General features: G+C 41.7%; 3 protein-coding genes across 5 annotated transcripts in view; 1 reads left to right on the top strand and 2 right to left on the bottom strand.

Annotated features, from left to right (window-relative positions):
* Positions 1-15,859, bottom strand: part of LOC121601330 (serine/threonine-protein kinase 10-like) — a gene marked incomplete at its 3' end in the record, with an annotated part of 36,416 nt that extends 20,557 nt beyond the window's left edge. Inside the window, 3 exon segments of the mRNA XM_041930151.1 lie at positions 11,887-12,673; positions 12,752-12,935; positions 15,723-15,859.
* Positions 15,860-16,234: 375 nt separating this feature from the next.
* Positions 16,235-17,845, top strand: LOC121601328 (NADH dehydrogenase [ubiquinone] 1 alpha subcomplex assembly factor 2-like). Its single transcript, XM_041930149.1, has 2 exons — positions 16,235-16,609; positions 17,341-17,845. Exons 1-2 carry the CDS (start codon positions 16,362-16,364, stop codon positions 17,540-17,542), a joined length of 450 nt encoding a protein of 149 aa, XP_041786083.1. The 5' UTR covers positions 16,235-16,361; the 3' UTR covers positions 17,543-17,845.
* Positions 17,613-27,149, bottom strand: LOC121601327 (poly(U)-binding-splicing factor half pint-like). Of its 3 annotated transcripts, none has more exons than XM_041930145.1 (5): positions 27,012-27,149; positions 26,341-26,533; positions 20,519-20,804; positions 19,671-20,174; positions 17,613-19,597 (listed from the first exon to the last, which is right to left on the bottom strand). In XM_041930145.1, exons 1-5 carry the CDS (start codon positions 27,030-27,032, stop codon positions 18,652-18,654), a joined length of 1,950 nt encoding a protein of 649 aa, XP_041786079.1. In that variant the 5' UTR covers positions 27,033-27,149; the 3' UTR covers positions 17,613-18,651. The 3 variants fall into 3 exon arrangements, with proteins under 3 accessions (XP_041786079.1, XP_041786081.1, XP_041786080.1); XM_041930147.1 differs by lacking the exon at positions 27,012-27,149 and adding an exon at positions 21,583-22,245 and having other exon boundaries at positions 26,341-26,412; XM_041930146.1 differs by lacking the exons at positions 26,341-26,533; positions 27,012-27,149 and adding exons at positions 21,583-22,245; positions 24,718-24,914.
* Positions 27,150-27,302: the final 153 nt, after the last annotated feature.

Genomic DNA, 27,302 nt, shown 5'->3' with positions numbered 1-27,302 from the left:
ACATCGCCTGGCTGAAGTTGACACTAGTAATACTAGGAGAAGAAGAACAAGTGATCACAAGAAACGATTAACAGTTCAAGATTCTTTCTTGCCATCGTAGCACGGGCATGGCGATGGCGTCACAAGATTGTCGGCTAGAGGAGCAATACCGAAATGATGAGGATTGGAGAACCGGTTCGGAAGGTAGTAGAGAATTGTTGAGAAGGATGATAGCTCAGCCGCTGGAACTGGAACATGGGCAACGGCCGTCGCACGGGCGTTTTTCGTATATATTATCGCGGAGCTGCCTTTCAACAGTTCCGGTGTATTGCAAACGAAGGTGGGTTAACAGCGTGAATTATGGTAACATGAGGCCACGATATGAGGAAGGTGTCTTAAATAGATGAGCAACTGTGGACACAGTGCAAGTTGATTGCTTCTAGAATAGATTTCAAATTTTAGAAGGCATCATTCATACATGTTTTCTTCTCTCCAGCAAAATACGCTAAACAAGTTGGTTACTTCTATAATTCGCTACTTGAATTAGTTCAGGTGCATATTCACGTTTTTTTTGCGTTGACCGCAGAATTTCATACAAACTCGGTTATTATGTATACGTTAAATTCGAATAGAAAAGACAAGTTAATTCTCCTAAAACAAATTGCAGCATTTTTTTATCGCTACGAGAAATATTCATCGGACAGTAATGAATACGAAAAGCATTCGTTTAATCGTAAAGATTATTTTAACAATCAGGAAGACATTTGAAGCTATCAATATGTTCAATCAAGTAGAAGGCAATCCAAACTCAATATTACATTACGTGGAATTATTTTTATTAGGAGCTAATGCAAACAAAATTTTAACACATTCTTCTGGTGTCAGCAGCGACCAACGTAGCGCAAAGAAAAAGTTTGTTGCACAACACTTTTCTTCTCAATTTTTACCATTCCCAGTTGTAGGAGGTAGATAGAAATTGAGCAAAACAATTTTCCTCGACGGTTTTATTTTTCTTTTTTACTTTCAGCAATCAATTTCATTCCGTTACAACGATTTTCGCAGCAGCTCGAGATTTAACGACTCCAAGATTTCATTTTCCCTGCTTCCACAGGTCCGCAAGCGAAGGGGGTGATTTTGAATGACTTTCGATCTTATGTTGTCGCTGCGTGCAAACACCCAAAAGTGATCTTTTGAGAAAGGGACATAATGGGAATTTCACAAACGACACAAACACACACACTCAACTCATTCATTCCAAAAATCCACTGTTCTCACAATAAAAGGGAAAAATGGCCGGAAAACTCACACTTTCAATTTGCTCCGGATCGCGATTTTGTCCACGACTCTTTTTTTTTTTTTTTTTTGTTCCACAAACTCTCCACCACCAAACCAAAAAGAGTTCTTCAATGATCGTGCGAAATGAAAGCTCATCCACTATGATTTTACTCAACTGTGATAGATACCGAATCCATTGGAAGGCTTTGTAAAAATGGCCAAAAAGTAGATTGATGACTGTTACCACTTATCTGTGGGGTTTATTTAGCCAACCAACAAAAGGTGTTGACGAAACTTTACCCGTGAACGTTTAACATTTTTTTACTAATATTGTGTTAGCGCATAGTAGTAGCATTAAAACATCATGCTGAAAAACACCCAGCCGTATTCTATTCTTAAAATCGAGTCGTCTCGACGTCGAGTTGATGAATTTTATGTGTTCATTTGAATGGAAAATACACTTTGGAGTTCATTTTCGCTACTCGAATCGAATCGAGTTCAAAATAGAATAAGCCTGATAATGTATATAACACAAACGCCTTTATAAAACATAAACTTTTGTTGTATTTTGTTACCAAATTCACGCAAAATCATCTCTGACCCAAGAAAACTTCGGAGGGACAGAATATAACCGAACAAATTACAAATTTCCCAGGAAACCCTCGGCCTCACGCGCTTGCTTACAGCATGAACGATGTAATGAACCGATTACCGCCCTTATCGTGAAATATGTTCTTGTTATCTGTTTGCAGCAATAACGGCGCTTGTCTCCGAAGAAGAAAAAAAGATGTTTCCCAAAAGAAAACCAGCACGATAAGCGAAAGCAACCTTTTTGCATTAAACGCTGACTGAGCTGAGAAGGGGAAGGTTTTAGTCACCTACGCACCACCATGCTGTGATTTTACCTTTTTGGCGGCGCAGGAAGTGGGTTGAGCTCAAAGAATACCCCCGCCGTCTACATAGTAATCACCTTCTACAATAAAGACGAGACAGTTCTTCGCCTCTACCATCTCATGCTTATCTCTCAAACCTTTTATTAAAAAACCAAGCTGTGCGGAATTTTACCAAAAGGGAACCGGAAAACCGGCCCCACACACACACACACACCTTTCGGTCTGTTTGCACTGAGCAAACATCACTTACTCTTGCAATGGTTTACTTCTTTTAAAAAAAAATGCAGACCAATCCTCTGTGTACACTGCACTTCGTAGCGGTCAACGGACACGGGAAAAGAACGGAACGAACGGTAAGCTTGTCGGGCAGATGCTTCATCATCAACACATAGAATAAACTTCTCTCCTCCCCTTTGTTTTCCTCAATGCCCTTTCAAAACAGCATATTATGGCTCGTCATGATCGCATCATTCCCAGAAGCATTTTCAGCACCCCGCTCTCCCGGTGGATGGTAGTGTTAGTTATGCACCCGGAAGTTTGAAGAGGCTAGGAACTCCGTGCTTCCCCTCATTCCCCACTTTCCGGTTGGTGTAATGATGGCTGTTGACTCATAACGAACACCTGCCACTATAAAGCAAATTCCATCACCGGCCATGACTAAGATGGCAATAATGTCGTCATTCAAGCTAGCCAGCAGCTTGACTTTGATAGAATTTTTAACGGGGTAAATAAGATAAGAACGGTTGTTGCAGATAAAGAAACAGTGATTAAAGCAAGTTTCTTGTTCGGGAACACTTTATACTTAATCCTGTGCCAATTGTTATGAAGTTCGGAACACATCGGAACACAAAACCTATTCCGTTAGAGAAGAGAAGAAAAAAAAGTCAAAACTTCACAAGTCTCCAATGTGCCAACTTTTCATTCCATTTATGGCTGGCGATCGTAAAGCAATAAATGCCGGCCGACTATCAGACCGAGAGAATACCTTCCGTCCACCCTAAAGTTGCTAAAGGCAAAGGCAATTTAAAAAGACAACAAGGTTATCCTCCAGACGACGGTGCGCACCCTATTGTGTTCCTTTGTGCAAAAAAGGCACCGTGCCACCCAACAAAGCGATCCGCCGCCGGAAGCTGCAATTGAAGGCTGAAGGAAGCAGCCACTGAGCTTTCCGTGCCAAAAAGCACCCATTATCAACCTTTATCAGACTACCGACCGGAAGAAGAATGCTACCGGTCGCAGTCTAGACGTTGAATCGGAATCGAAATCAGAACCACTGAAGTGCAACAGAACTTGCTGTAGTTATCATCATCATCATAACTACCACCAACGGGAAGCAAAAGGCAACCATCATAGAAAAAGAGATGCTCTCCAATACATAGACCGAGCCAGAGTGCTCATGATAATGTTCTATTCGCATTAGTTTCCCACACTTCAGTGCTACGCTGTGCCGTTAGTGGTAGCACACCATTCGGCTATATGATGGGATGCTGCTGATGTCACTCTACTATAAGAGGGAGCCACTCCTCTACCTCCTATCCTGATCATCTTTCCCCCAACTTCACCACAACACAGCACACGCCAGCACAAACACATAGACAGTCTTCGGTTCGTATGCACCCGTGATGCACCCAGCGATAACGAGGCTTATCCCACCAACCAACCAACGACAAACGAAGATCGAAGAAATCTTGCTCGCTCACACTAGTGTAGCTTCTTGTACAGTGCGCAACATTCGTGTGCCGGTTCGACCCGTCCAGTTTCTAACTATAGAACCACTCCTCCTTCTCTTCACTCGTTGGTTGCAGTTGACGGAAAGATAACTTCCGTCTGAATTTTGGAGCTCATCGTGGGCGAAACGTATGCACGTATCAGGGAAGAAGTCGACGCGCCGTCAACAAAACAAGCCAGGGGAAAAAACTTGTCTTTTTTATTTTTTCCGCTTTTTCTCGATTTATTTTTGTTTCCCATTACCGGCTTCTGAGTTTTATGGACGTTAGATACACGGGGGGAAAATCGGCTAAGAGCAGGGAAATAAAAAAAATGGAAACAAACAAGTTACGGTACATTTCGTCGCTTAAACACTTACTTCTAGACACACGACTCACACACACACGATTTGGTTCAAGCTTTAGACACATTTTCCGGCATCCAATTTCCGGATTAAACTGGCAAAGAAATGCTTGGCTTTCCACCACCAACACAACTTAACATCGACGACACAACACAAAAACAGATCGTGATCGTGTACCGGCTCTGGCCTCGTTCCCGTTAGAGGGAGAGATAGTAGTAGCACCAGGAGGTGGTAGATACTGGTTTTTTTTAAGACACGCTAACACACAATAGTGTGGCGGATCTGGTTCGGAGTGTTTGTTTCCTTTGAATGAGAGATGCCTACACACACCTTGACATTGAAACACTGTTTGCTAACGTTTTTTGGGTGTGTTTGCACTGGTGTATCTGTCTTGGCTGGCCGTTTTGTCAGACGCCTAAGACTGAGTGCTTTCGAGAAGGTCGTGTTCTAATTTGTTGTGTAAACAACGCACTGCCAAACGAGCTGCTAAATTCAGACATTCCGCACTCATCGTCAGTGATGATTTTAAAATGGTGAGGTGAAAAAAATCCAACTTTTTGGAATGATTAGCAAAATAAAGGTACGCATTGAATAACAATGTAGTGTGAAGCATAGGGAATTTAAAAAAATGACCAGATTTGCGTGTACAGTTACTAACTCTATCCAACGTGTGAAAAACAACATTTCCAAACTCAAATTCATTTGCAAGTTTAGCTTTAGATGATTTGATATCGCCGTTTTGTACTTGGTACAAGATAGCAGCACTGTCAACAGAGAAGCTAATTAGAAATTGACACCTTCAACATCAACACCCTCACTAGCACCTCGCTCAATTATTACCTTTTGCAATCACTCGTCGTCGTGTGTCTCACGTTGCTGACGGTAAGTTCTCCTACAAACAAAGTAAGTTTATGGCAAAAAAAAAATATATCCCAAAACAACTGCCATTAGAGCATGGACCAAACGTGGTCTCCCTCAATTGCTCTCGTACAGTGGGTGGTATATTTAATTTTCAAAGTGAACTTACTTAAATGAACCGTTTACAATCAGTACCTGTGTTCGCTCGAATGTATCTCTCCCTCATTGCACCAGCGCCCACATGCCATCTGTTTGTCCCCAGACGAGACTCGACAGACACATCAGCAGTGGCGTATCGCTACACATGATAAATGGGGAAATGGTACCAGCACACCTCCCCGTCCCAATGCTCTGATTAGATAAAGTTCACGCTGCGATTGTTAGACTCGAGGAACGCGTTTTTACTAGTATGCAATCAACGGCAACAACACATGACACGTTTATCTTATCTCAACGAACGGTCTCTATGGCCTTTGTCAGATATTGATCAGAGACATACACTGCAAAGTTTTGATTCAAAATTCAAGTTCGATTGAAAATCGTCTACGAGCATGATGTTCGCATTGTTCGAGAAAATGATAGAAAGTATGTCTTGCTTGCCCCACCGTCGAGCGTCTTAAAACCATTAACGCCTGCCCTAAACGTAACGGCGCCACGACGTGAAGATGGATGGCTAAATGTTCCTCCTTAAATAAACAGCTCATCATTTTTGCCACAATATTCGCCCCAAACGATCCATCCGCCCACCGAACTTGGGACTGGCTGCACCACCATACGAAATATAAAGAATTTCCCACACCAGATTTAATGGGATAAACAAGTAAAGAAGAGCCATATATCATCACCAGCTAAAATTGGTCGAGGAAAAGCTGCGCCCGATGCTTTGTATAAACAAAATACTTCTAACAAGAGCAACTGAGAGCTACGAGTTCCATCCAAATGATAGGACATCATGAGAGATAGAAGACACAACACATGTAAAATTGTGTCTGAGTTACCCAAAAAATATCTATTATTCAAAACAAAACCAATTTTTGAACCATTCACCAACATTTTTACGTCGGTAGCAAAACGCACCATTAACGAAACGACAGGTTGTGCACAACTCTATCCCGACGTGGACGTGGCGTAAAAAACATCCCCAAAATGAGCGACTAATACTACTGCTGTACATAACAACAAAAGCGAGAGAAAGAGAGCATTTCGGGTTTTGCAGGTGTGATGTGTGTTGTGTTGTGAGATTGCGGAAGGTTAAAATTCGAAAGCAATAAAGCATCGCACACCGATAGTGTGACAAACGAGACGTTCAATCGTGGAGGAGAAAAGGAAGCTAAGAAAACGGGGCCAGCAGACACACAGAAAACATGCTCAAATATGGCCGAATTCCTCAGCATGACCTCAGCAACAGGTCGCAACGGTATCATCGTCCGCGGTTGACCGTCCGGCTGGCTCATTCACAGCCGTTGTGACAACCTTGAGAAGTTTTGTTGTGTGTGTAGTTGTACAAACATGACCGAACGAAGAGTGTGATCCACCCAAAACGACGAGTTGGACGCTATACGGCAGCTTAGTGTCAAATGTACAATGGTAACACATGTGGCAGGAAAGAGGTGAATGAAAAATAGTACATGAGGAAAAGTTTTTTGACCCGCAATCCCCACTTGAACACACTTACAAATGAATTACTATGCAGGCATGATATTAATGAAGACAACGAAAAACAAACTCTATTCCATATTTTAAAATAATTGCGTGGTGCATGTTTTATCCCGCAATCTTAAGAGGAGAATATGGTTATTCAATATCACTGCGTTTATGATATAAGTTTATACAAAACTGTAACTTTGAGAGGAAACTACAACAATCTTTACCTTATGTTATATAGACGTTTTGCGAAAAAAAATTAATCAAAAGCATCTCAATCACTTCAAACAGAAAACGAACAAAATTTCGATGCTAACGATGCCCTGTTTCTCGGACAGCTTACTTCTAGACAAACCGCTCCTCCTTTGTTTGCACAACAAATTAGAGACCCTGTGAAAGATAATGCAACAAAACCTCGCACGTTACAGTAAGCTCTATCAAATCGAACTGGATAAAGGCAAACATCAGAATATCATTCGAATTTGATCACACTATAATATGACACGTAGCAATACGGCCTTTTTGGACCGTTCCTTCTGAATAAAAAACAATAACATGACACGTACAAGGGGAAACGTAGACCAATCGTAACAAAAGTGGGGTTAAGGTAACTCAACACCGATGTACCGATCAGCCTCTATCTTCACACCGGAGTGCCAAAATTTCAAAAAAAAAAACGATAGAGTAAAGCATTTTTTTTGCTTGGTTTTTCAGCTGCGAAGCGATTAGCTCTTTTTTTACTGCACCACACACAGCACAGACACACAAGATGCACACTATAACGCTGTTTTCATTCATGAGAAGATATCTTTACATAGCTGTACAACGGGCGAATAAAACTCCGCAATGCCTACATTTCTTCCGTTGAACATTTGCACAAGAATGCTAATAAATCAATCGTTTTCACGTAAAGCACTTGCGCAAACAATGAGCGAAACGGTTTCAGAGAAGCATAAGGATTTCTTCTGATCTAAACGATATATTTTATGCTGCTTTTATGCCTATGGAATGCTGTAGTCGTTTTTTGCTCCTGACTTGCGTACATCATAGCAAATAATGTTATTTTTGAATAAGAATAATTCGATTAGGTACAAGTTTATAAGCAAGTCAATTTCATGAATTAGAACAGAAGACACGATTTAAGTTCTTACTAAAAAAGCTCCTTCGATCTTCTCTGTCTAACCTTTTACTTATTTTTAAATTAAAATTATATTACGTCACTTCTCAAAAAAAGCTTTTTAATCAGAAAGCATGCTTCTATGCCACAACCACGCCAAAGTGCGGCAAAAATAAACCCAAACATAACGAACCCCGAAACAAAACCTCCTCCTGACAATCTAGACACGCAAATCGATCGAATTTAATTCCGCTCAATTAAAATGCCATTTCAGCACGGTAGAGCACACAAATTCGCGTGGCTCGCCGTATTGGCTGGGGCAAAATAAAGCGAACACTCTAGCTAAAAAGTTAGCCGTGCTTTTAAACACAAAAGGGGAATAATGGCATGCAATAAGATTGGCTTGGTAAATAAAAACTTTTTTATTCCATCAATTTTTTAATTTCGTACCCTTTTCGATCTTCTCAGCCCACGTAAGAAGTTTGAAGGATTAATTATAGCATCGAAAAAGAGTCATACAAATCCACATTACCAACAAAAAAAACGACGATGCTAACATAACGAGATTCTCCCGCTCCCACCCACACTCCTTAAATTTTAGTTAACCAAAATAACATTTGCAATACAGTTTTGTGGGAGATATGTTCATTATTCAGCCAAGTTCTATGTGAGAACGACCTACAGTTTCCTCCTACTACGCTTTTTATAATTACTTTAGGCACAGATATATAACACATCCGAAATCTTGTTACTTCGAATAGAACGATCAATAACGGCGAAGCAATTGGAAAAGCTCTATTCGATCAAAACATTTCCTATACTACCTACTAAAATGAATCGGAGCTGTTATAGCTGACAACTTTAATACTTGCCGGGTCAGTATGATGCCATAGCGCACATTAAATCACGACAAAAGCACGCCATCTATTAAGAAAGAATATAGCATATCATATCTCGAGTTTATCACATGTGTCAGAGAGTGCAATCATCGAAAATGCCTACCTAATGAAGTTGGTATTCAATTGCATGGAGAAAGAATGACGCAACGATTGCTGCACAGTATTAGCTTGATGACAAATTACGTGACTTCACGTTCTAAGAGCTTCAACTGATGTTATTATAGAAAATAGAATAATTCCTTTCCGAAGATAGAGTTTCGTGTGCGTTTTTATTTAGGAAACATTAATATTCTTGAAACCATATTTGTGTCGTTAAAATACAATTCTTAAGTTATACGTTTACCGGCGACACATGTACAAATTGACGGTACCACTTTAGCTCAATTTAATTAATTCAAACCTCAAATGTGAAACACATGCAATCTTGTCCCGTTCGCTGTACAAGGCAAGATAGGAAGGATCAGTACAACAACCCTAGCAATAGCTAATCTAGTTCAAAGACGACAAACGAATTGATTTTAAACGTACGTGCCTCGATCTTGCTGTTGGTGGTAGCTTTGTTGTCTCATTGGCCATTTAGTTTAACAATGGTGGATAGTGACTGGCTTCGTAATCGCCCATGCCACGTAACGCTCATTTATTGTACCAGAACACCGTTCTACTAGAATCACTACCAGCGGCGCATAAAACTGCTCAGTAATACATTGGAATCGCCAAACCAAAGTTGTCATTCCGGGCAAGACTCACTGCAGATGTTTTCGAGTCCGCTGCTGCAATACGAGACGATGGAGAGCCTGAGACATATGTTTCGGTTTGGATGATATGAATAGATAATTTTACAATTTTGATCATTGTATCATTGAAGTTTGAGTCGCTCGATATTAAACTCTTAAACTAGACTTCCTCAGCATGTAGTTAATATTAAACTGTTACTGAAATTTGGCATTTTCAATGTTGAAATGTTTTGGAAAATGTGTTCACTCTCCATAAATACAATTTATGATAGAAAACGCATTTTTATAAACTATACTCTACTTATTTATATACACGTGTTTAGTTACTTTAGGATGTTTATCAAAAGATAAACTTAAAAGATTGCTTCGTATTTGATTACATTACTGTCACTACATTTATTTTCGTTATCTGAGACTTGTTCATTTCTCATCAATATATTAACACCATAGTCCCAATACCAATGTGAGTTTGATAAATCAATAGAAACATCACACAAGTAACATGTAAGGAAAAATGTTGCTTTTTTGGTACACTAGACAATCCAATAAGCCACGGTCGAGCTGCGAACGATACCAATAGCCGATTGGTGTGCAAAGCTCAACCCACCCTGGTAAGGCGCATGCGACACATCCATCAGTGCCACAGCAAATCCATCCTCGTATCATGAGTTGCGGTTCCACTACCTCACCCGCAAATACGTACGATCCATCAAATGTGCCATCGTCGGGTGACAACCCCCTTCAACCAAGGACGTTGAAACCCGCTAAGACGCTAAGAAGAAAGGTTGTTAAAGAAATGGCATTTCGGTTTCATTCTGCCTACGAGTGTACGCCTATTAGGTTAGTCCAATTGTGCGCGAGCAATATTTGCTGTACAGCCCACAGACGGACGAGGTCTTTCGGGGCAAAATAAAATGTATTTAAATTCGCACACAATACACAACGCACCAAGTGCCCACACGTACCGCCATTGCTTCCATGGAGCACACCTTCCATCCCACATTGAAACACACGTGGTCGTCGTTACGTATGTACGTTGGCACAAATATATAAATGTGTATTGAGTACCTCCCTTTTTACATAACCGCTCGGAAAGTACAGTGATGAAACAAAAACGCTAAGGCTCCACAATTCCTAGACACAATTCCAAGAGGATTTTTTGCGGCTTGAACAAAGTGCAGTGTAGGCTGCAAACCTTCGCGATCAGGCGCACTAACCCAGACAAACAATCAGAGAACATGAGATGCCCTTACTGGTCTAGAGATGAGATGCCGAACATTGATGTCAAACGCATCGTTCTGCTCCAAGTTCAAATATTCGTAAAATGCTCCGTGGGATGACAGGGACACTAATCAAATACACATCGTCAGTCCATCTGATTGGGTATGGCGAAAACAAGCAACGATGCACAATGTCAATTCGTTTGGAATGTTATAATTATATTTTACTATTTCAAAAAGAACACAATTGTGCCCAGAGCATAAAGGGGACCTATAACACATCATACACATTTTGGTAATCAAAAATTGTCCAATTGTCCCACGGCAAGAAACGAAGCAAATAAATAATGCAAATGATTGATAAATGCAGGAAAAATATTTCGATTTTTCCAAAAGGTCCTTTTTCCTCACTGTCATGTTTTGGTGTCTTTAAGGCAGTGATCCAGTGGAATAAACAGAAGTGTTCCGCAATTGAGTCCAAAATTGATTTAAAAAAAAAGCTTATTACAACACATATCGTAATTTTTTCCCCACAGCCAAGATTAAATTTAAACAGGCATGTTTAGAAAATGATTTAAACATCAAAAAGCGTTGAACTAAGTGTGCTAAATATATGCTTTCAATATATGTGGGCCTAAAAAGTTTGAGGAACACTGCTTTAAGGCATCAATTGTCAACTGTAAGTTTGTTGTTTACCATGTTTTTTTTTTCCAAAACTGTGTGTCCAAAACTTTGTCAAATCAAGTTGCATAATCAAAAATTTAATGAACTATACAGTTAAAAAATTACAATTGTTGCTTTGAAATAGAGTAGGGTCTGTTATGATAACTCAAGTTTTAACGCACATAGAATATTGCCGTGAACAATATATAAAACTTCATTATTTTCTTATTTTTTGAAGAATATTGTTTATGCATAATGGAATTCATATTCATAACGACACATAAAATCGCAATAAGCAGTGACGTCTAATAGTTTTGCAGACATTGTCGTAATGTTTTACGTGCCTTATTGGCTGAGTAGTTCACTGGCGGAAGAATTGTCAGTTGCAAGATGATTATCAGCACTTTGATGTGTTTATTGATTCTACAGCATTCTACTGCACTTCCCCTTGTAATAAACTGTTTTATAACATCTAATAACATAATTATCGACTGTTGCCGAAGATAGTTCAATGACTATCGATTTTACCTTACCTTGAAACTTTGCAGTACTCGCAAATCGAAGGCTTGTCGCGCACCGGTAAGAAGAGTCCATTCAATGCATGCCAACACTACACCAATACAAATACGAGTCGAGTTGATTGCAAGACAAACACAGCATTACTGAGGAAGAACAGGCGGCGAAAGTATCCTTGCCAAGATCCTTTTCAACGACCGGCAGACGGCTCCTTTTCAATCGTTTGCTCTGTTATCGTTTTGCAGCGCACTGGAAAATGTTTTTCGCTGCACGCCTTCACTATCGCACACGCGCGCACGCACACACACTAAACGAAAACTCCGGCGGTTCCTTTGACCGGAAAAATATACCACTGCCGGCCGCAGCCAAGCGGCGATAGCGGCGAATCAACGTCAAAACAGGTTGACAGGACGACACTGGAAGAATGTGTACGCGCACAGCACAGCTCACCCATACACACATACACACTGTTGGATTCTTCCTTTACCAACACACACTTACACACACTCACACCACATCATATTACACACTTATACACATGGACGCATAAGTACACATACACGTAGACGGCAGAGACGCACGGGTCGAAAGATGTTTGCGAAACTAAAGCGCATCTTCCGTTACGCCGCCGTAACGGACGTAACGTTGCTTCTGTGCGCTACCATTAGCATGCTCTTTCGCTCGTACCATCATCTGCCGCTAGCTTTTATCATACTTTTGCAACACATTTTCGATTTGCTTTCAATTCACTGTATCATACACCAAACTTTTCTCTTTTCCTTTGACGTTGCTTCAGCTTACACCCTTCAAATGATAGAATCAAATAATTAGCTTGCGGAATACTACTTTTTAATGTGCACTTCCTCCCATCCATCCACTCACCCGCACCCAGACTTGGGCAGCCACAAACACACAAAAGCAAATAAAAAACTAAGATAGAAAAATCCTCGTTTTGTTTATGGAGATAGTTTTTGACACCTTTTGCACCTTGAGTGCTCTTATGATCAGGTTCAGTTCTTGCTGTAGAATATTTTCAAATGTTGTACAATCACATCAAAGTATTCGACTGAAAAATGTAAAAAAAAAGTTAATCGAAAATTATAACATTAATTTTATGATTGAGCAACTTAACATAATTAACAAGGTAAAGCAATACGGAAATGCAATAACTAAACCTTGATATAGTGACTCTTGCATGGGAGAATTATCATAAAGACTCAAATCCCTATAGACTACTGATCGATTTTATGGCATAACATAAATTACTTAATTTTAAATTACATTTACAATTACAACTTACAATTTTATCAACTTAAATTACTATAAACTCTTATATTATGATGATATCTTAGGAAAAAAAAGATGGCAAGTGCTATATCTCCATATATATATATATATATATATATATATATATATATATATATATATATATATATATATTTCCTGCCATTTATATCATCCATATAAATATTTATAAAAAACAAAGAAAATCATTAAAAAAAATCAAACTCCTGGTTTTGGTTTTCTCAGCTATCTTTCATAAATTTTACTATTTATTGATCTTCTAATGATCAAAAACAGAAAACCAAAATATGGGACGTTCTTGTTTGCCTATTTTGATAGAGATTTTGGCCCAAAACGGTTTCGTTAGCCGCTTTAAATACATAAGCTTTCATCTAACTCTTAACATCAAAACTGTATTCTTTCTTCCCCGCAGAGATCAGTTCAAACATAGTATCAATCAATTCAAAATATTGGTTTAAGACTTCAAGACGGCAGACTTCAGCTTGAACAGCTAAATAAAATGAATAGAACGATTTCGCTTCGATTCGAATAAAATTCAATCTCAGTTTGCCCAGTTACTCATTCGCATATTTGCAGCCAAATAATTGAAAACCCTCGAGCAACAAACCACTACACACACACACACACACACACACACACAGAGCTACACTGCTGACTTCCACCGGGCTGTGAAAAGTGTGTTCGAGAGACTGCGACGGTTTCCTGGTGTGGCACAAACGACACGTAGAAATAAATAATCGTAGAAAACTAGACACGAGTATGTTTGACACACTCAATCGGATTGCGCAGCAAATGTCACTTTCACCGACTGCATCGAACGAACGGGACATACGATCAGGGTAGTATTTGGTAAGCAGTTCAAAAAGACGCAGTCATTTTCTTCATCTAATTCATTTTCATGTGCTAATGCCGTCGATAGAGTCCAACACTGTGCTACCAGTTTTTCTTTACAGATTCGCATCAAATCACGACTAATTTGTTGCCTGTATGAATTTCCTACTGCCTTTGTGTGTGTATGTGTGTGACGGTATGCATGTGTGTGAGTATTTTCAGAAGTTCCTTCCCATCGAGGGATGGTTTTCCTTCTCGCATGCTTTGTTCGGGAAGTGGCAATTTTAGAGTCGAAGCGGAGTTTGTGCTGCTGCGAAAGGAACGGCTTCAACCAGAAACAAAATTCCGGCAATAAAAAAAACGCGTTGTTCAAAGATGGAACGGAATGTTTCGCTTCTTTCCAGCGCACACACAGAGAAACGGACGGGGCAACACACGGCAAACAGTACGACGGCCACGACAACGAGGCGGAAGAAAACCACCGACGATGGGAAGAATGTGTGTACATACACATACTCGCCGCAGCTCTCGAGAAGGCACACACTCGGCGTGGTTTGCACAAACACAACGACAGTGTACTTAGGGAGTAAAGGAGTGATGGGGGGGGGGGTCGACGGCGGCCAGCCCATACACACTCCACACACACGCGGCGGTGTTCATTCCTTTCGCAGGCTAATGAGGTTTCGTTGCTCCCTCTAAATATGTTGTTCACGCTCGAAAAACTGCACCGCCTCCACCGCCCTTTCCCATTTTGCCCGTTGTGCGCTCAGTACCGGACCCATGACGGCATCAGGGTGGGGGTGTGATGTGCAAGTGGTACAGGACCAACAAACAAAAAAGCAACAAAACACACCCTACTTTGGAGGCGATAAACGAGATGCCAGGATGCAAGGAGGGCTTTTCCCTAATATTTTCTTCCTGTCTACTTGGATGAAAAATCGCTTTTGTCTCATTCTGTTCGGTGAGGCATATCACGTAAACCACCAACGGACGGCAGCATAACACACGCATATACCGCACAGCAAAAGGGGAGACAGGATGTTCTAAAAGCTGCATTACACATCCACCGCATCCGCACAGCACTGCCCCAAACGCGCGTTAGTCATCAACACCGCCCAGCCCCACACGGCGTACAGGAATCGCGAAAATCGGGTGCGTTTGGTATATGAGGTGGTGGTGATGCCCCCCGGGGGCTACATGAAACGTTATCACGTCACCAAAATTTTCCTCCACACTAACATATTCTACACACGCACACACGGCTGGTTGTTGCCCGGTAGCGCTTGCGTTTTCCTATAACAGGGCGAATTTGCTCTCTGCGGACTCGAACAACACTAACTTTTCTCGGGCAATTCTGCTGCTGCTGTTGCTTACTTCAATCCACGCCAATCACACAACCCGCGATGTCGTCGTCGTCAACATCAGACATTTTTTCGCTGCCATTCAGACACACACAAACACACACGCGCGCACGCACGCACACGCAACACGGAACAGTGGTGTTAGAGCGATCCTCTACCCCATACACACAACACACGCACACTACTGCACCATTTGCTCGATTGGGCTCCGTGTGTGAAATGGAACGCGCTTGCCTGCACTGTACGCCCAGCAGGGCCTCGCGTCATGTTTTATGCGACGAAATGGAGATTACGAGCGAGAAATTGAGATTCACACCTTTTACACTATCCCGTTAACGTTTATCAAACAATTTTACCTTCAGTTTATTGCTGCAAACACGAACAATTCACAAATGGCGAACGTATACTGCCCCTGGCAAGCGGAGGAGTTGCACACGTTTCAACGCATACCTAGCGAGTCAACAGATTTTGCTGCGAACTGCGGTGAAGAATTTTCAGATCCTACTCTAGCGCTTTTTGAGCGTGGTCTAGTGTTCTCCCTTTCACTCTAGCGAGATTGCGCGTTTTTTTCTCTGTCGTTCGTTGTGCCATCTCGCCTACTCTAGCGGCAGACATACTCACGCACTCTCTCCCTCCTTTTTTATTCTCGTTTGCTTGTAAATCAACGTTTTATTACCAACTAACAATTGAACTATATGCAAAATATTTTCTTAAAAGTTAAAATATAGATGTCCAGCATTGGTGACTCATTTTAAGGTGAAAAATGAACTTAAGTGCATGTCATCCACGCGATCCTTCCAGAGTTGACCCAAGCTCACGGTTTGACAGCGTCAAGCTAAATCTGTCACTTTTTCCACGACAGCTGTCCCGTTTTGTTTACAAAATTATCTAGAAAATTTCGACACCGGTGCACAAGTGCTCGAACCTACTGTTTATATAATAATAGTAAACTATCCCTTCTCGGGCTTGTACTAGTTCAACTCATACAAACAACGATGGCCAACGGTCCACCAACGCGCAACCTAATGCGAATCGTGCTGGACAACTTTCTCAAATCGTTTCGACCGCGCCAAATGAAGGGCAACTACGTTGGGGAGGATTATTTCGGTAACAAATATTATGAAATTCCTCCTGATCCATCCGTCGGTCGGCGCCGTGCCTCTCGGTGGTTCGAACCTACCGCCAAGGAGGCGTACGATCAGGAGATTACTGCCGAATGGGAAGCGTGGCTACGTGGAAGAAGGTAAGGTCCATGAATCGGCCTGGGCTTCCTACTGAAGTTAGGGAAGACTGTTGACCACAAGTTGAATAACACTTAGGGCTCTATTCACTTGCCAATTTATGCAATTCTTGAAATTCGGGATACTTATTATTTTGGGATTAAATCACGATTTATTAGTGCATTTAAGAATTTCAATGTATTGTATCGTTGAGAGTTTCGGATATCGTAGACCAGCGTTCGGTTAAGTACGACTAGCAAGCCTTTGATTTGGTGAAGGCAGCTCTTAACCGTTCATATATTGTATATAACTCTCATACATTTTTAATTTTGGTTTATCTATTTGGCTTATCACGTGAAACTGTAAGAACCTTTTTTTGTAGAAATTGCATCTTCAGATCGCAAAGATAAGACTCTGAAGATGTAGCTTTTCTCAATGCATCACTCGATATGTATCAAATAGAGTGTAGAGTGTATTTGGTGGGATCAGAAGAGGCCGTTACATTATGAGTTGTTGAAATTGGATCGGACGATCACAGGTGACCTGTACCGAACACAATTAATACATTTGAATCAATTTTTTTGGGATGGAATTCATAAATTGCCCGAAAGATGGAAAAATGTTATAGCTTCTGACGGGCAATACTTTGAATAAAATATATTGTAAGATTTTTCCACAATAAAGCATAAAATTTCGCTAAAAAATTCCGGGTTTTAAGTTAACCAATAATTGTTTTTTTTGTTGTGTGACACAGGAAGGAACCGCCGACGGAACAGGAACTGCTGAAAAATCTGGCCATTATGAAGATGAAAGAGCGCAATGCAGCCGAACTGGAGGCCAAGTACAGCAAACCAAAGGATGCGGCAGCACTGGAGCAGCAGAAAACGGGAATGGGTTCGTTCCCTCAGTACGACGAGTACGAAGTTATGCCTGGCAAGGGAAAGCACGAAAAATAGAGCGAACTTTTGCTGTTTGGAAGGCATTTGGAAAGCAAAAAGAGAAAAAACAACAGCACCGCACGGTCAATGATTTTGGTGACGTTAGTCCTATATTTCCTTGATCATGTAGCACCGGAAAAGCAGCAAAACGAACAAATGGCCGTTACGCGCTTCCCGAGTTTGTATATACAGTTAAATTATAATATATTAGAGCAAGAGCAGCGTTGAGCGACGCTCGAAATTTATGGTGGATTTAATTAGGTCCGTGTGAATTCCTAGGTATTGCGCCTTAAATACACACAGCTCGTCCTTTACGATGCAGAATTAATTTGACTTTATGCCTATGTTTATGTCTAACACATGAATGAGAAATGGTGTCTGTGTGCATCGTAATGCCATTCACTCTCTGTTCTATGCACAGCTTGGTCTGATGGATTGCATCGTAGTAACACACGGGGGACACTGCTAGTGCAATAAAATTTGTCCTCTTGTCGAAACTCCAAAAGTCCATCAAGGTGTTTGTTGCATGAAGTGTGTGTTATGTAGTTTAAAGGTAGGTTTCTATTAATCCTGGGTGTGATCTTATGGTTGTGTTATTAGGTTTTTAATATTACTTTTAGTCTAAATGAACCACATCAATGCTGGTTCAGTGAAAAGGGTCCGTCGTCCACGCATTATTTTCTATTTCAAAAGGGATTCAAGTTGAGTGGGCCGGTAGCATTGGTGGTAATATGATGCTTGAGAGCTTATAAACAACTGTGTTCGGTACAATCTTTCTGGCTAATCGATATTGGCGGGTTTTCTCTTTGCGATGGGCATGGTCAAAGAACTGGACACGATTTTCATTTCCAGATGAACAAACTATGAACCTGCTAAGTCTCCCATTACCAACGATCGTGTTTTTTCGATCCATCCAATTCTTCCTGCCCATCTAAGGGTGTGTGCATGAGAGAGAGTAAGAGTACTTCACACAAACACACACACATATAAGCGGCCACAATGTTTGTGTCGAAAATTGATCAGCTAGGACCATTGCTCGAGAGGTAAGAAAGTGTAGAATGCGGAGCGCTTCCCACACGACCCCAAACACACACACACACACACGCACGTGCTCACGCGCCCTCGATTTAGCCAGACAGATCGCCGTGGTCAAAGAGAGCCTGATCGTAAGACTCCGCCTTGACCAGGCGGCCGCCAAAGTAGCGACCGTTCAGTGACTCGCGGGCTCTATCTGCTTCGGTGGCCTGCGAGAACTCGACGAAGATCTTTACGATCATGTCGGTGTTGTCGTCCTCGGCAAAGTTGCCCTCCGATTGGCGCTCCTTGTAGATAATAACCCGGTCCACGGCACCGTACTTGCTACACTCATCTTGAATCTCCTCCTGCAGCGTCTCATCGACGTCCTCCGGTCCGACCATATTGCGCAGAATAACCACCTTGCTTTCGCGCGGTCTCATTAGCCGCTGCATCACCAAATGCCTAGCGCTCTGGCCCTTGATCGACATCGACTCTTGCTGCTGTAACGTTTGCGGTTCCCCTTCTTCCAGTAGCTTCTTCTGTAGCTCTTCCTGCTGTTTTTCTTGTGCCTTTTTGTACACATCTTCCGCTGTAGCGTTCGGGGCCGCAGCAGCTGCCGCTGCTGCTGCTGCTGCCGCGGCGGCCGCCGCCGCAACCGCAGCCGGATTCGCTTGGCTCAATACTGTGGGCAGTGGCTTGGCTGCAGCACCCAGCACCGGATTGACCAGCAGGGAGGGAGCTAGCGAAACTGGCGGCACCAGCAACCCCGGCTGACTATTTATTGCAGCTGCGGCCTGTGTGGCTGCGGCCAACTGTGCTTGCGCAACAAATCCAGCACTGGCTGTAGTGATTGCCGGGTTAAGCGGCAGCCCCGTGAGACCAACTTTCAGACCAGGCGAAGTGGCTGACAGTCCCAGGACGGCGTTCGTAGCCACAGCATCCATGGCCTGAATCTTGGCGGTAGCAGCTGCTGCAGCGACGGCTGCTGCTGTTGGCATGGCGGAATTCGCCGCCGGACCCATCAGCGCGTTCGGTGGCGTAATTGATCGTCCAACCCTGTTTCAATCGATGGAAGAAAAATTAATATTTTTAGCTACCAGGTCTGTGAACTGGACTCCGCGACGCTTACCTTAGCAACTGTCCGCCCAAATCAAACAAATTCATACTGGCGATTGCTTCGATTGCGGACTGATTCGTCTGATACTCAATGAATCCGTATCCCTTGTGCGTGTGTACAGCATTTCCCTGCGACATCTTGCAGGTCATAATTGGCCCGAACGCTTCGAACACGCTCTTGATGTCCTCCTCGGTCAAATCCGGATGGATCGAGGCAATGTAGATGCGATTATAGCTCTTCGCTTCCTCCTGGATCTCATCGATCACCTGCTGCGCCTGTGGCATATTGCTCGGTCGGCCGACTTTGATGTTGCGTCCACCGAGCATGGCACCGTTCATCTGTTCCAGCGCCAGCTGCGCTCCTTCGGGTATTTCATACTCGACGAACGCAAATCCTTTGTGTTTCTGCGTGATCGGATCCCAGGACATGTTGATCGATTTGATCGGCCCGAATGGTAGGAATGCCGCCCTGATGGTGTCTTCCTTCAGTTCAAACGAAATACTGCCGACGTAAACACTGTAAAACACGAAAACATTATAGGTTGGCGATCAAAACTTAAAATATTGATTGTGTCCGCAAGTCTGCAGTTAGTAAACCGACGACGATCAGATCTTATCAGCTTATGTTGGTTAGCATCAAAGTTTGCACGAAAATGGACTGACTTCCGTAGAAGTGCGAGAAGAAAATCAACGTTTTCTACATTCAGAACCGTCTTAGATAACATCATATTCGTCTTTTTCATAGTTGGATCAATCGATTTTATCTTATATTAAATAAACTTCGTGCATTCAAATTATATTGCAAGTGAACAGCACAAATGAAATAAAAAGCATCCCTTATAACATCCCTATGCAACTTACCGACACATAAGAGCCAAAGCTTGCTGCCGCTGCACTTGGGTGCGCTGGCTGGCCAACTGCTGCTGCTGATGGGCTAACGTTTGCTTCATCAACACCATCTTGATGCTCTGCTCCATGGCGTACTTTTTCGCCCTCGATACTAGCTCGATCTGCTCCGTGTTAAGCCGGGGCAATGCCCCACCGAGTATGCCCAGCAGTGCCGACCGAGTGCCCGGACCAAAGGCCACATCGCCAATCTGTCGAATATCATACACGGGCTGCGCAATGTACGGTAGAATCTTCGGTTCTGCGAGGAGGATGGAGGAGAAAATAATGCGTTAGTGAAATTCTTATATAGACAGCTGGTCAGTCTTGCTTCATAACGTGGTAGCGCGTATTCAACATATTACACGCGACTCATTTCTAACAGCTATTGATTCTCGTATGGCTTCGAATTTGTTTCTCGTTGCTTTTTAATGCCTTCATGGCGAACGATGATATTGTTAAATGAACGGGTTTCGGTAAGCGACGTCAGAAGAAACACAACTTGTTTAAAACAAACTATATGAGCAGAAGGAAATCCTTTAAAACATATGCTTTTACGTTTCTCTTTCAGATACAGGAGCTGACCAATTAATTCATTAAAAATATTTAAACCCCTTATTTACGGGAACTACACATTCATCTACAAAATCCGTTTAAAAATAATATTCAGCTCGATATAAGAAAAAAAAAACATGATGCCGAAAAAATAAATGCACCAATAGTGTAATATTAATATATTTTAAGAACTTGTGAGTTCCTATATACATGTTTTCATCATGATGGAACATACTCTCCCACAACAAATGTGCAGTTTATTGCATTTGAATATGAATGAAAAATAACAAATAACAAAACTCGTACGAAAATAAAATTAAAAATTTCAACCTTCAAATTAGGGTCCTGCAACATTTTCATTTTAAAAGCACAGGCAATGCTTAAATTGGCATCGCCAGCACTAAACATTGTCAGCCCCGCGGAGTTGGAGTACATATAGAAGTATATTTAAGGAAAAAAGAAACAGATTACAAATCAATTCTAACCTCTTCCATGGATCTGGGGGAGTCAACTTGTGTGAGGATGTTCACAAGAGACAAGTTCACAATCTTTTGATACATTTTGCTCGCCACGTGCTGTGAATATGTGTGATACTGTTCTTGTTCGTATAGTCTGCCTTTTCATTAGAGAGCAGTGGTAACATGAGATAACATTCAGAGTCTTGTTTTCCAACCATCGCGATTACGCAGTACACGCACGCGTCAGTCGTGATGCGAAATTCAGTCAAAGGACGAACGAAAGAACCGGTAGCAATTATGATGGTGAGTGGTGGTGATGATAGTAGCGGTAGTAGTATAGGTAGCAGTAGGCAGTAGTAGTAGTAGTAGTAGTAGTAGTAGTAGTAGTAGTAGTAGTAGTAGTAGTAGATAGGCGAACGGTTTCATTGTCGGCCTTTCGCTTGGGCAAAGTATCAAAATGTAACGTGATGACGAAGGAAGAATAGTTGTTGTGGTAGTATTGGTAGTAGTAATAGTGGCAGTGGCAGATTGTGTATCTGTCTTTACGCAGTACTTTTGCAAAGAAGGTGCATTTTCGCTTCTTTTGGCATACGCATGGGAGTAGATGAAACAAAAAGAGAAATAGAGAAAGATAGAAAGAGAAAGAGAGAGAAAGAGAGAAACAAAAACAATACGAGAGACATATAGATCCTGAAAATAAATAAAAAAACAAGAAAAAATAATGTGGATTAATTAGTTGACTCGATGATAGCGGGATGCGAAGCGGGCGTAATCGACAGAACAATTAGGATCATAGAACACACACACACACACACATATATATGTATATGCCACGTGGAAAAAACGTTTGATCTGTGTAACGTTTTTTTTGCTAAAATGAACAAGTCCATCTGGGACGTCAAGCAAAAGGTCCCAGGTATATTGGTCATTCGTAACACAAAATAGAGTAATTGGTTTAATCACCAAATATGTTATGTCCATCTGTATTAACAGTTAGAGCATACGTTTAGCAAGACGAAATTAACCATCGGCTTTACAATTTGATTGTAAAATCGGGATGAATATGCGCAAGTTCTCATTGCAATTCACGTCTAAATATTCTCTGATAATTTACTAATGGAACTGATGGTACTTTAATGGTAGATGGTACGAAAAACAATCGATTATTGGAGACAGATGGTATCAGTTTTGCGATGTCACACAGGTACAACTCGTGTGTTGGATCAGGAGTACAACGTACAGTCAAAGTCAAGTAGATGCGGTCGATATTATCTTCCACAGCATAAGCAGGAAGAGTCTAGGTCGCATCCGGAGGCCAGGAAAGATGATATTGTTATCACAGGAGTTTTTTTTTCGATTGTTTAAGAAAGAGAACAATATAATATATATGTAATTAAAGATGAGAGAGAGAGAAAGAGAGAGAAAAAGAGAAAAGAGAAAAACCAAACGTAGACAAAAAAAGAAAAAAAAACTGCCAACGGCCTCGTTCCCAGGCTCTGTTCACATATATATTGTTGCGGTGTTGAGATGGTGACGATGATTATAGGATGGTTCAACCAGGACGAGAAGCACAGAAACACACGCGCACTCGGACAGAGCATGTCCTTGCAGAATAGCGAGCGTCGTCCCACATATCGAGCCTACAAAATACATCCCATTTTCGTGGCCCATTCCGACGATGGCTGAGGAGAACAGTGGAAGTACTACTACTATTTATGCAAAGGATTATGTGTGCTACTACCGTTGTATCGTCTCAAGAAGTTAGAATTGTACAATTATACTCAACAATACGCGCATACATGATGGTTCAGTTAGCCTAATCTTGGGGGCAAGCACGGTTCATTCAAACAAAGCTGTTCAAATACAACACGCCATCGAATCACAAACAATCCCCAGTTCGCTGAAAGTACGATTAAAGAGAACACATAGATTGAACAAAACAAAACAGAGAGAGAGAAAAAGAGAGAAAGAGAAATGGACAAAAAAAAAACAAAAAACACGATCACCGTGTTACCGCAATTAGCCGATCGCCAGGAACTTGTCCCATGCTGGAGTGGGGGTGGGAGTTTTCTTATACTATGCACTTTTCTTTTCATTTTTCAAGAGAGAGTGCAGAAATGCTGCCGATTAATACGTTCACATTAATCGTATGTGTTTCCATTTGCGCGTATATTCGTCACATTCTCTCTATCCACGTATCTTTAGACTTTTACTTCAGTCGCGCAATGTTTCTCTGTGTAATACAATACGATCAAGAGTTAGGAGGTTAAGAAAAAAACCACAAAGAAAAAGAATAAGAGAAAAAAGAGAAAAATAATTGATCGATCTCCTACGCGCGCCCGCTAATAGCGCCTTCTCTCTGTTTCCCTCCGGGAAGGAAGGATGAATTCGATATTGGTTTGGGGTATACGCCGATGATGATTACAGCGAACGACGCAGAGAAGAGAAGCTCGTGTCCTCGAGATACGCGCACGCCGATCGAACTCTGTGTGCTGAGGTTGCATGCCCGTTTATAGGAGGTTGAAAGCATAGCACAACCGACTTGAGCTCCCATGAGTTCGACAACATTCAGAAATAAAAGAATTAAGAGAGAAAGAGAGAGAGAAAAGAGAAAAGAGAGAAGGACATTCGTTAGCTAGCGTCCCCACGAGACGAGAACGTAATATAGTGTAAACGAAAAACAAAAACATTCCGGTAAGTGTAAGCGAGCACGCAGCACGCGTGTATATTACCCACGTGGACCATCGCTCGGGAGTATACCTCGCAATACGCTAACCCCAGCCGGCTGGTGCTTGATCGTACGATCCTACAGCGCTGGAACGTAACAGCAACCGTTTGTCTGCTTCCCTTTTTGCGATGCCCCGAGAAGAGGATGGAAAAGCTTAAATAAAAGTACATAGAAACAACCCCCAAAACATAGCACAATGTACCCCACGCAACAACAAATATGACCACCGATGCAGCGAATTGCAACTTAAGGGTCACACAACTTGTACTCTAAGGTACGCATGATTAAAAAAATAGTACGAAATCATTTTCAAATACAGTACACGAAGTACATATATCGCCGTGCCTTGCCGACAGCTTTTGCGGGTGCGTTTTCACACATTCACATTTTCTTCGCCATGGTAAGGCTTTTACAGTACACTAACAATAGTTTACCTCCCAGCCACATAATCGATCATCCTTACGCCAATAGATGGGTGAGGCAGTGTCATTCACACCCTGATAGATTATCGTCTCGGAAGGATGTGGGCCGTTATCGGTACGTATTACAATTAGTGCCTAAATTAATAGGCTATCTTTCTGATACATGTTATTCTTTAGAAACATTTTCACTACTATCATATCAATATGATATCAATCAAATGCCGCTGAAAGTACAGAAACAAAAAAAGAAAGAAAGAAACGAAGAAATCCCATGAATTGATTTAATTGTGTGCGGATAATGAGCTGTGGAGACTAACATGTAAGAGGAGCATGAGGAATGTGTATAATTTGGAAGGAATTTTAAACTACGTGCTCTATAATTTTCTATTTCCTTTCGGTCTGGCTAAACTTTAATGCGCGATATATTGCATACTGAAACTGCAAGACGGTGTTGTTTGTTCTACTTTTAAGAAGCGTACATATGGTAAAACAAACTATTGCCGGTTCTGTTAAAACATTTCAATCTCTCCTCAAAAGCACTGAACAGCGAAATGAAACGCAAAAAATCAATTATTTTCCAATTGAAGCAAACTATCGTTTGATTTGAGCTATTGTCATCAAAATATTAGTCATACCTTCAAATAAAATAACACTTAACGATGAACGTGTGCGCTGTTAATAATAGAAACTGAATAAAAGTTGAGCTTTTTGTGTCAGGCACATTAACCCAACTAATGTTTCTAGGTATTCCAAGAATGTCTCTTCAAAACGAAGAGCGGTGTAACTCAACGATTATAATTATAAGTACATCTGGCGTAAAGAAATACCTTCAGGTGAATGTCATTGACGAAAAAAGATGACTACACGGCATATGGACAAGTACGAAACAGAGTACGAAAATGTAGTTTAACCATACACACGCTGCAAAGATTTGAGGGGGAAGTGCGTAGATGCCTAGCTCAATTTGTTTTAATTTGTGTGTTCAGAGTACATGGGGGATGGTGAAAGTTACGCACAACTGTGACAGATTCTATGATTTATTGTATTTTACCTATAATTGGAAAGAGAAAGAAAAAACGAGAGAAAAGAGAAGAGAGAGAAAGAGGAGGTGATGCACAATAGAAAGACAAATCGAATTATTTAATGGTGAGAAAACTATTTACAGTAGTAGCATATTGGCATATGATCACATTCCCATTTTACTCAATGTTTTCACATTAATTGCTTCCGGTAACTGTATGAAAAAAGAAGACAAGAGAGAAAGAGAGAAAAAGGTATGGACGCGCGGACTGGGAACCGACATCCGTGCGAAGTACACCACACCGGTTTCTGATAGTTCCACTTGAAAAGGAACACGGAACTGCACGCCGTCGCAGCCAATCAAACTTTCCGTACATCGAGAGTCGCTTAAATACCGTTCACATTTGTACTACCATCAATTAATCGTATATCAATAAGCATGCTTTTTGTTATGTCCGTTCTACAGGTGGTGTGTGTCCCCTCGCAACCGGATCGTTTCTCTCGTGTGCTCGGTTCTCGCTCGGGCGAAACGTGATTTCAAGGGGAGATGTCAAACAAGTATTAAACAAATATCGGACACTGTCGGTATCGGCTCTACAGACCGACGACACTTACCTCGGTCACGTTCCTCGCGCTCTCTGTCCCTTTCGCGACGCTCGCGACGTTCGCGATCGCGTTCCCGTTCCTTATCGCGCTTCGAAACTTTCGCCGGCGGCGGCGAGCTTTCCGCTTCCTTTCGATACTCCTCCCGGGCTGGTGAGGCTTCGCTGTTGTTGTTGTTGCTTCCGGAATTGTACTCGTTGCTTCCCTAAAAGTTTCAGATGCAGGTTAGATATGTGTATCAGTAGTATGCTTAAAAAGTGGTGCACCCCACACACGCACAAGGCGTTTTCTTATTCCACGCGCAATAGGACCTTGACCAAGGACAATCGAAAGTGGTCAAAAAGGAAAGTTTATCCATTCAATCTCTTTGTAACTTAAAGTTTTGTTCCTCCCCGCTACCGACAGAAACACAGCTGTCTATGAATAAACACTTCACTTCGCGGCAAACACACATGAGCACGGACTCACTCTCACACATTATACTATCATCCTTCACACCATTGCACATTCGATCGCCCACATCCCCCGGTTCCATTTTTAACTCGCTTCCAGAAGAAGCACAAGCCCAAACCCAAGCCGCCATATTGGATTACGCTGTTCAGCACTTGCGGGAGTGTCCGACTATTCATGTTCCGTTTTCCAGCGAGAGAACATTTATTACGTGAAAAACACACCGTACTTACCATTGTTACGGCACCATTCATATTCTACACACTGCACAGAAGCGTGAAAAAGGGGTTTTCACGATATTTATTGCAAATTAAACAGAGAACCACAGCTTCCGTATGCACCGTGCAGCAATCGCTTCGTTTTCTCAATTGACAGCTACATGACAGATCAGGACTAAGCAGTGTTTATACGTTCATGTAGAAAAGTACCGAAAACTGTCCGTTTTGTGAAGATGAAATTAAAAGCAAATTTATTGTAATTATAGAGTAATTTTAAATTATTACATTATTTAAAACAAGCTGCTT

Source organism: Anopheles merus, unplaced genomic scaffold, assembly GCF_017562075.2.
Source record: "Anopheles merus strain MAF unplaced genomic scaffold, AmerM5.1 LNR4000066, whole genome shotgun sequence".
In the NCBI taxonomy this organism is placed as follows: domain Eukaryota; kingdom Metazoa; phylum Arthropoda; class Insecta; order Diptera; family Culicidae; genus Anopheles; species Anopheles merus.
This window is presented reverse-complemented; position numbering and strand designations above follow the sequence as displayed.

Bases quoted from the DNA above. Each gene is read 5' to 3' on its own strand.
- LOC121601328 (XM_041930149.1), top strand. From the start codon at position 16,362: ATGGCCAACGGTCCACCAACGCGCAACCTAATGCGAATCGTGCTGGAC. The intron at 16,610-17,340 runs GTAAGGTCCATG...TGTGTGACACAG, and splicing joins GCGTGGCTACGTGGAAGAAG to GAAGGAACCGCCGACGGAAC.
- LOC121601327 (XM_041930145.1), bottom strand. From the start codon at position 27,032: ATGAATGGTGCCGTAACAATG. The intron at 26,534-27,011 runs GTAAGTACGGTG...TGAAACTTTTAG, and splicing joins TGAATGGTGCCGTAACAATG to GGAAGCAACGAGTACAATTC. The intron at 20,805-26,340 runs GTAAGTGTCGTC...TCCTCCTCGCAG, and splicing joins GCGCGAGGAACGTGACCGAG to AACCGAAGATTCTACCGTAC.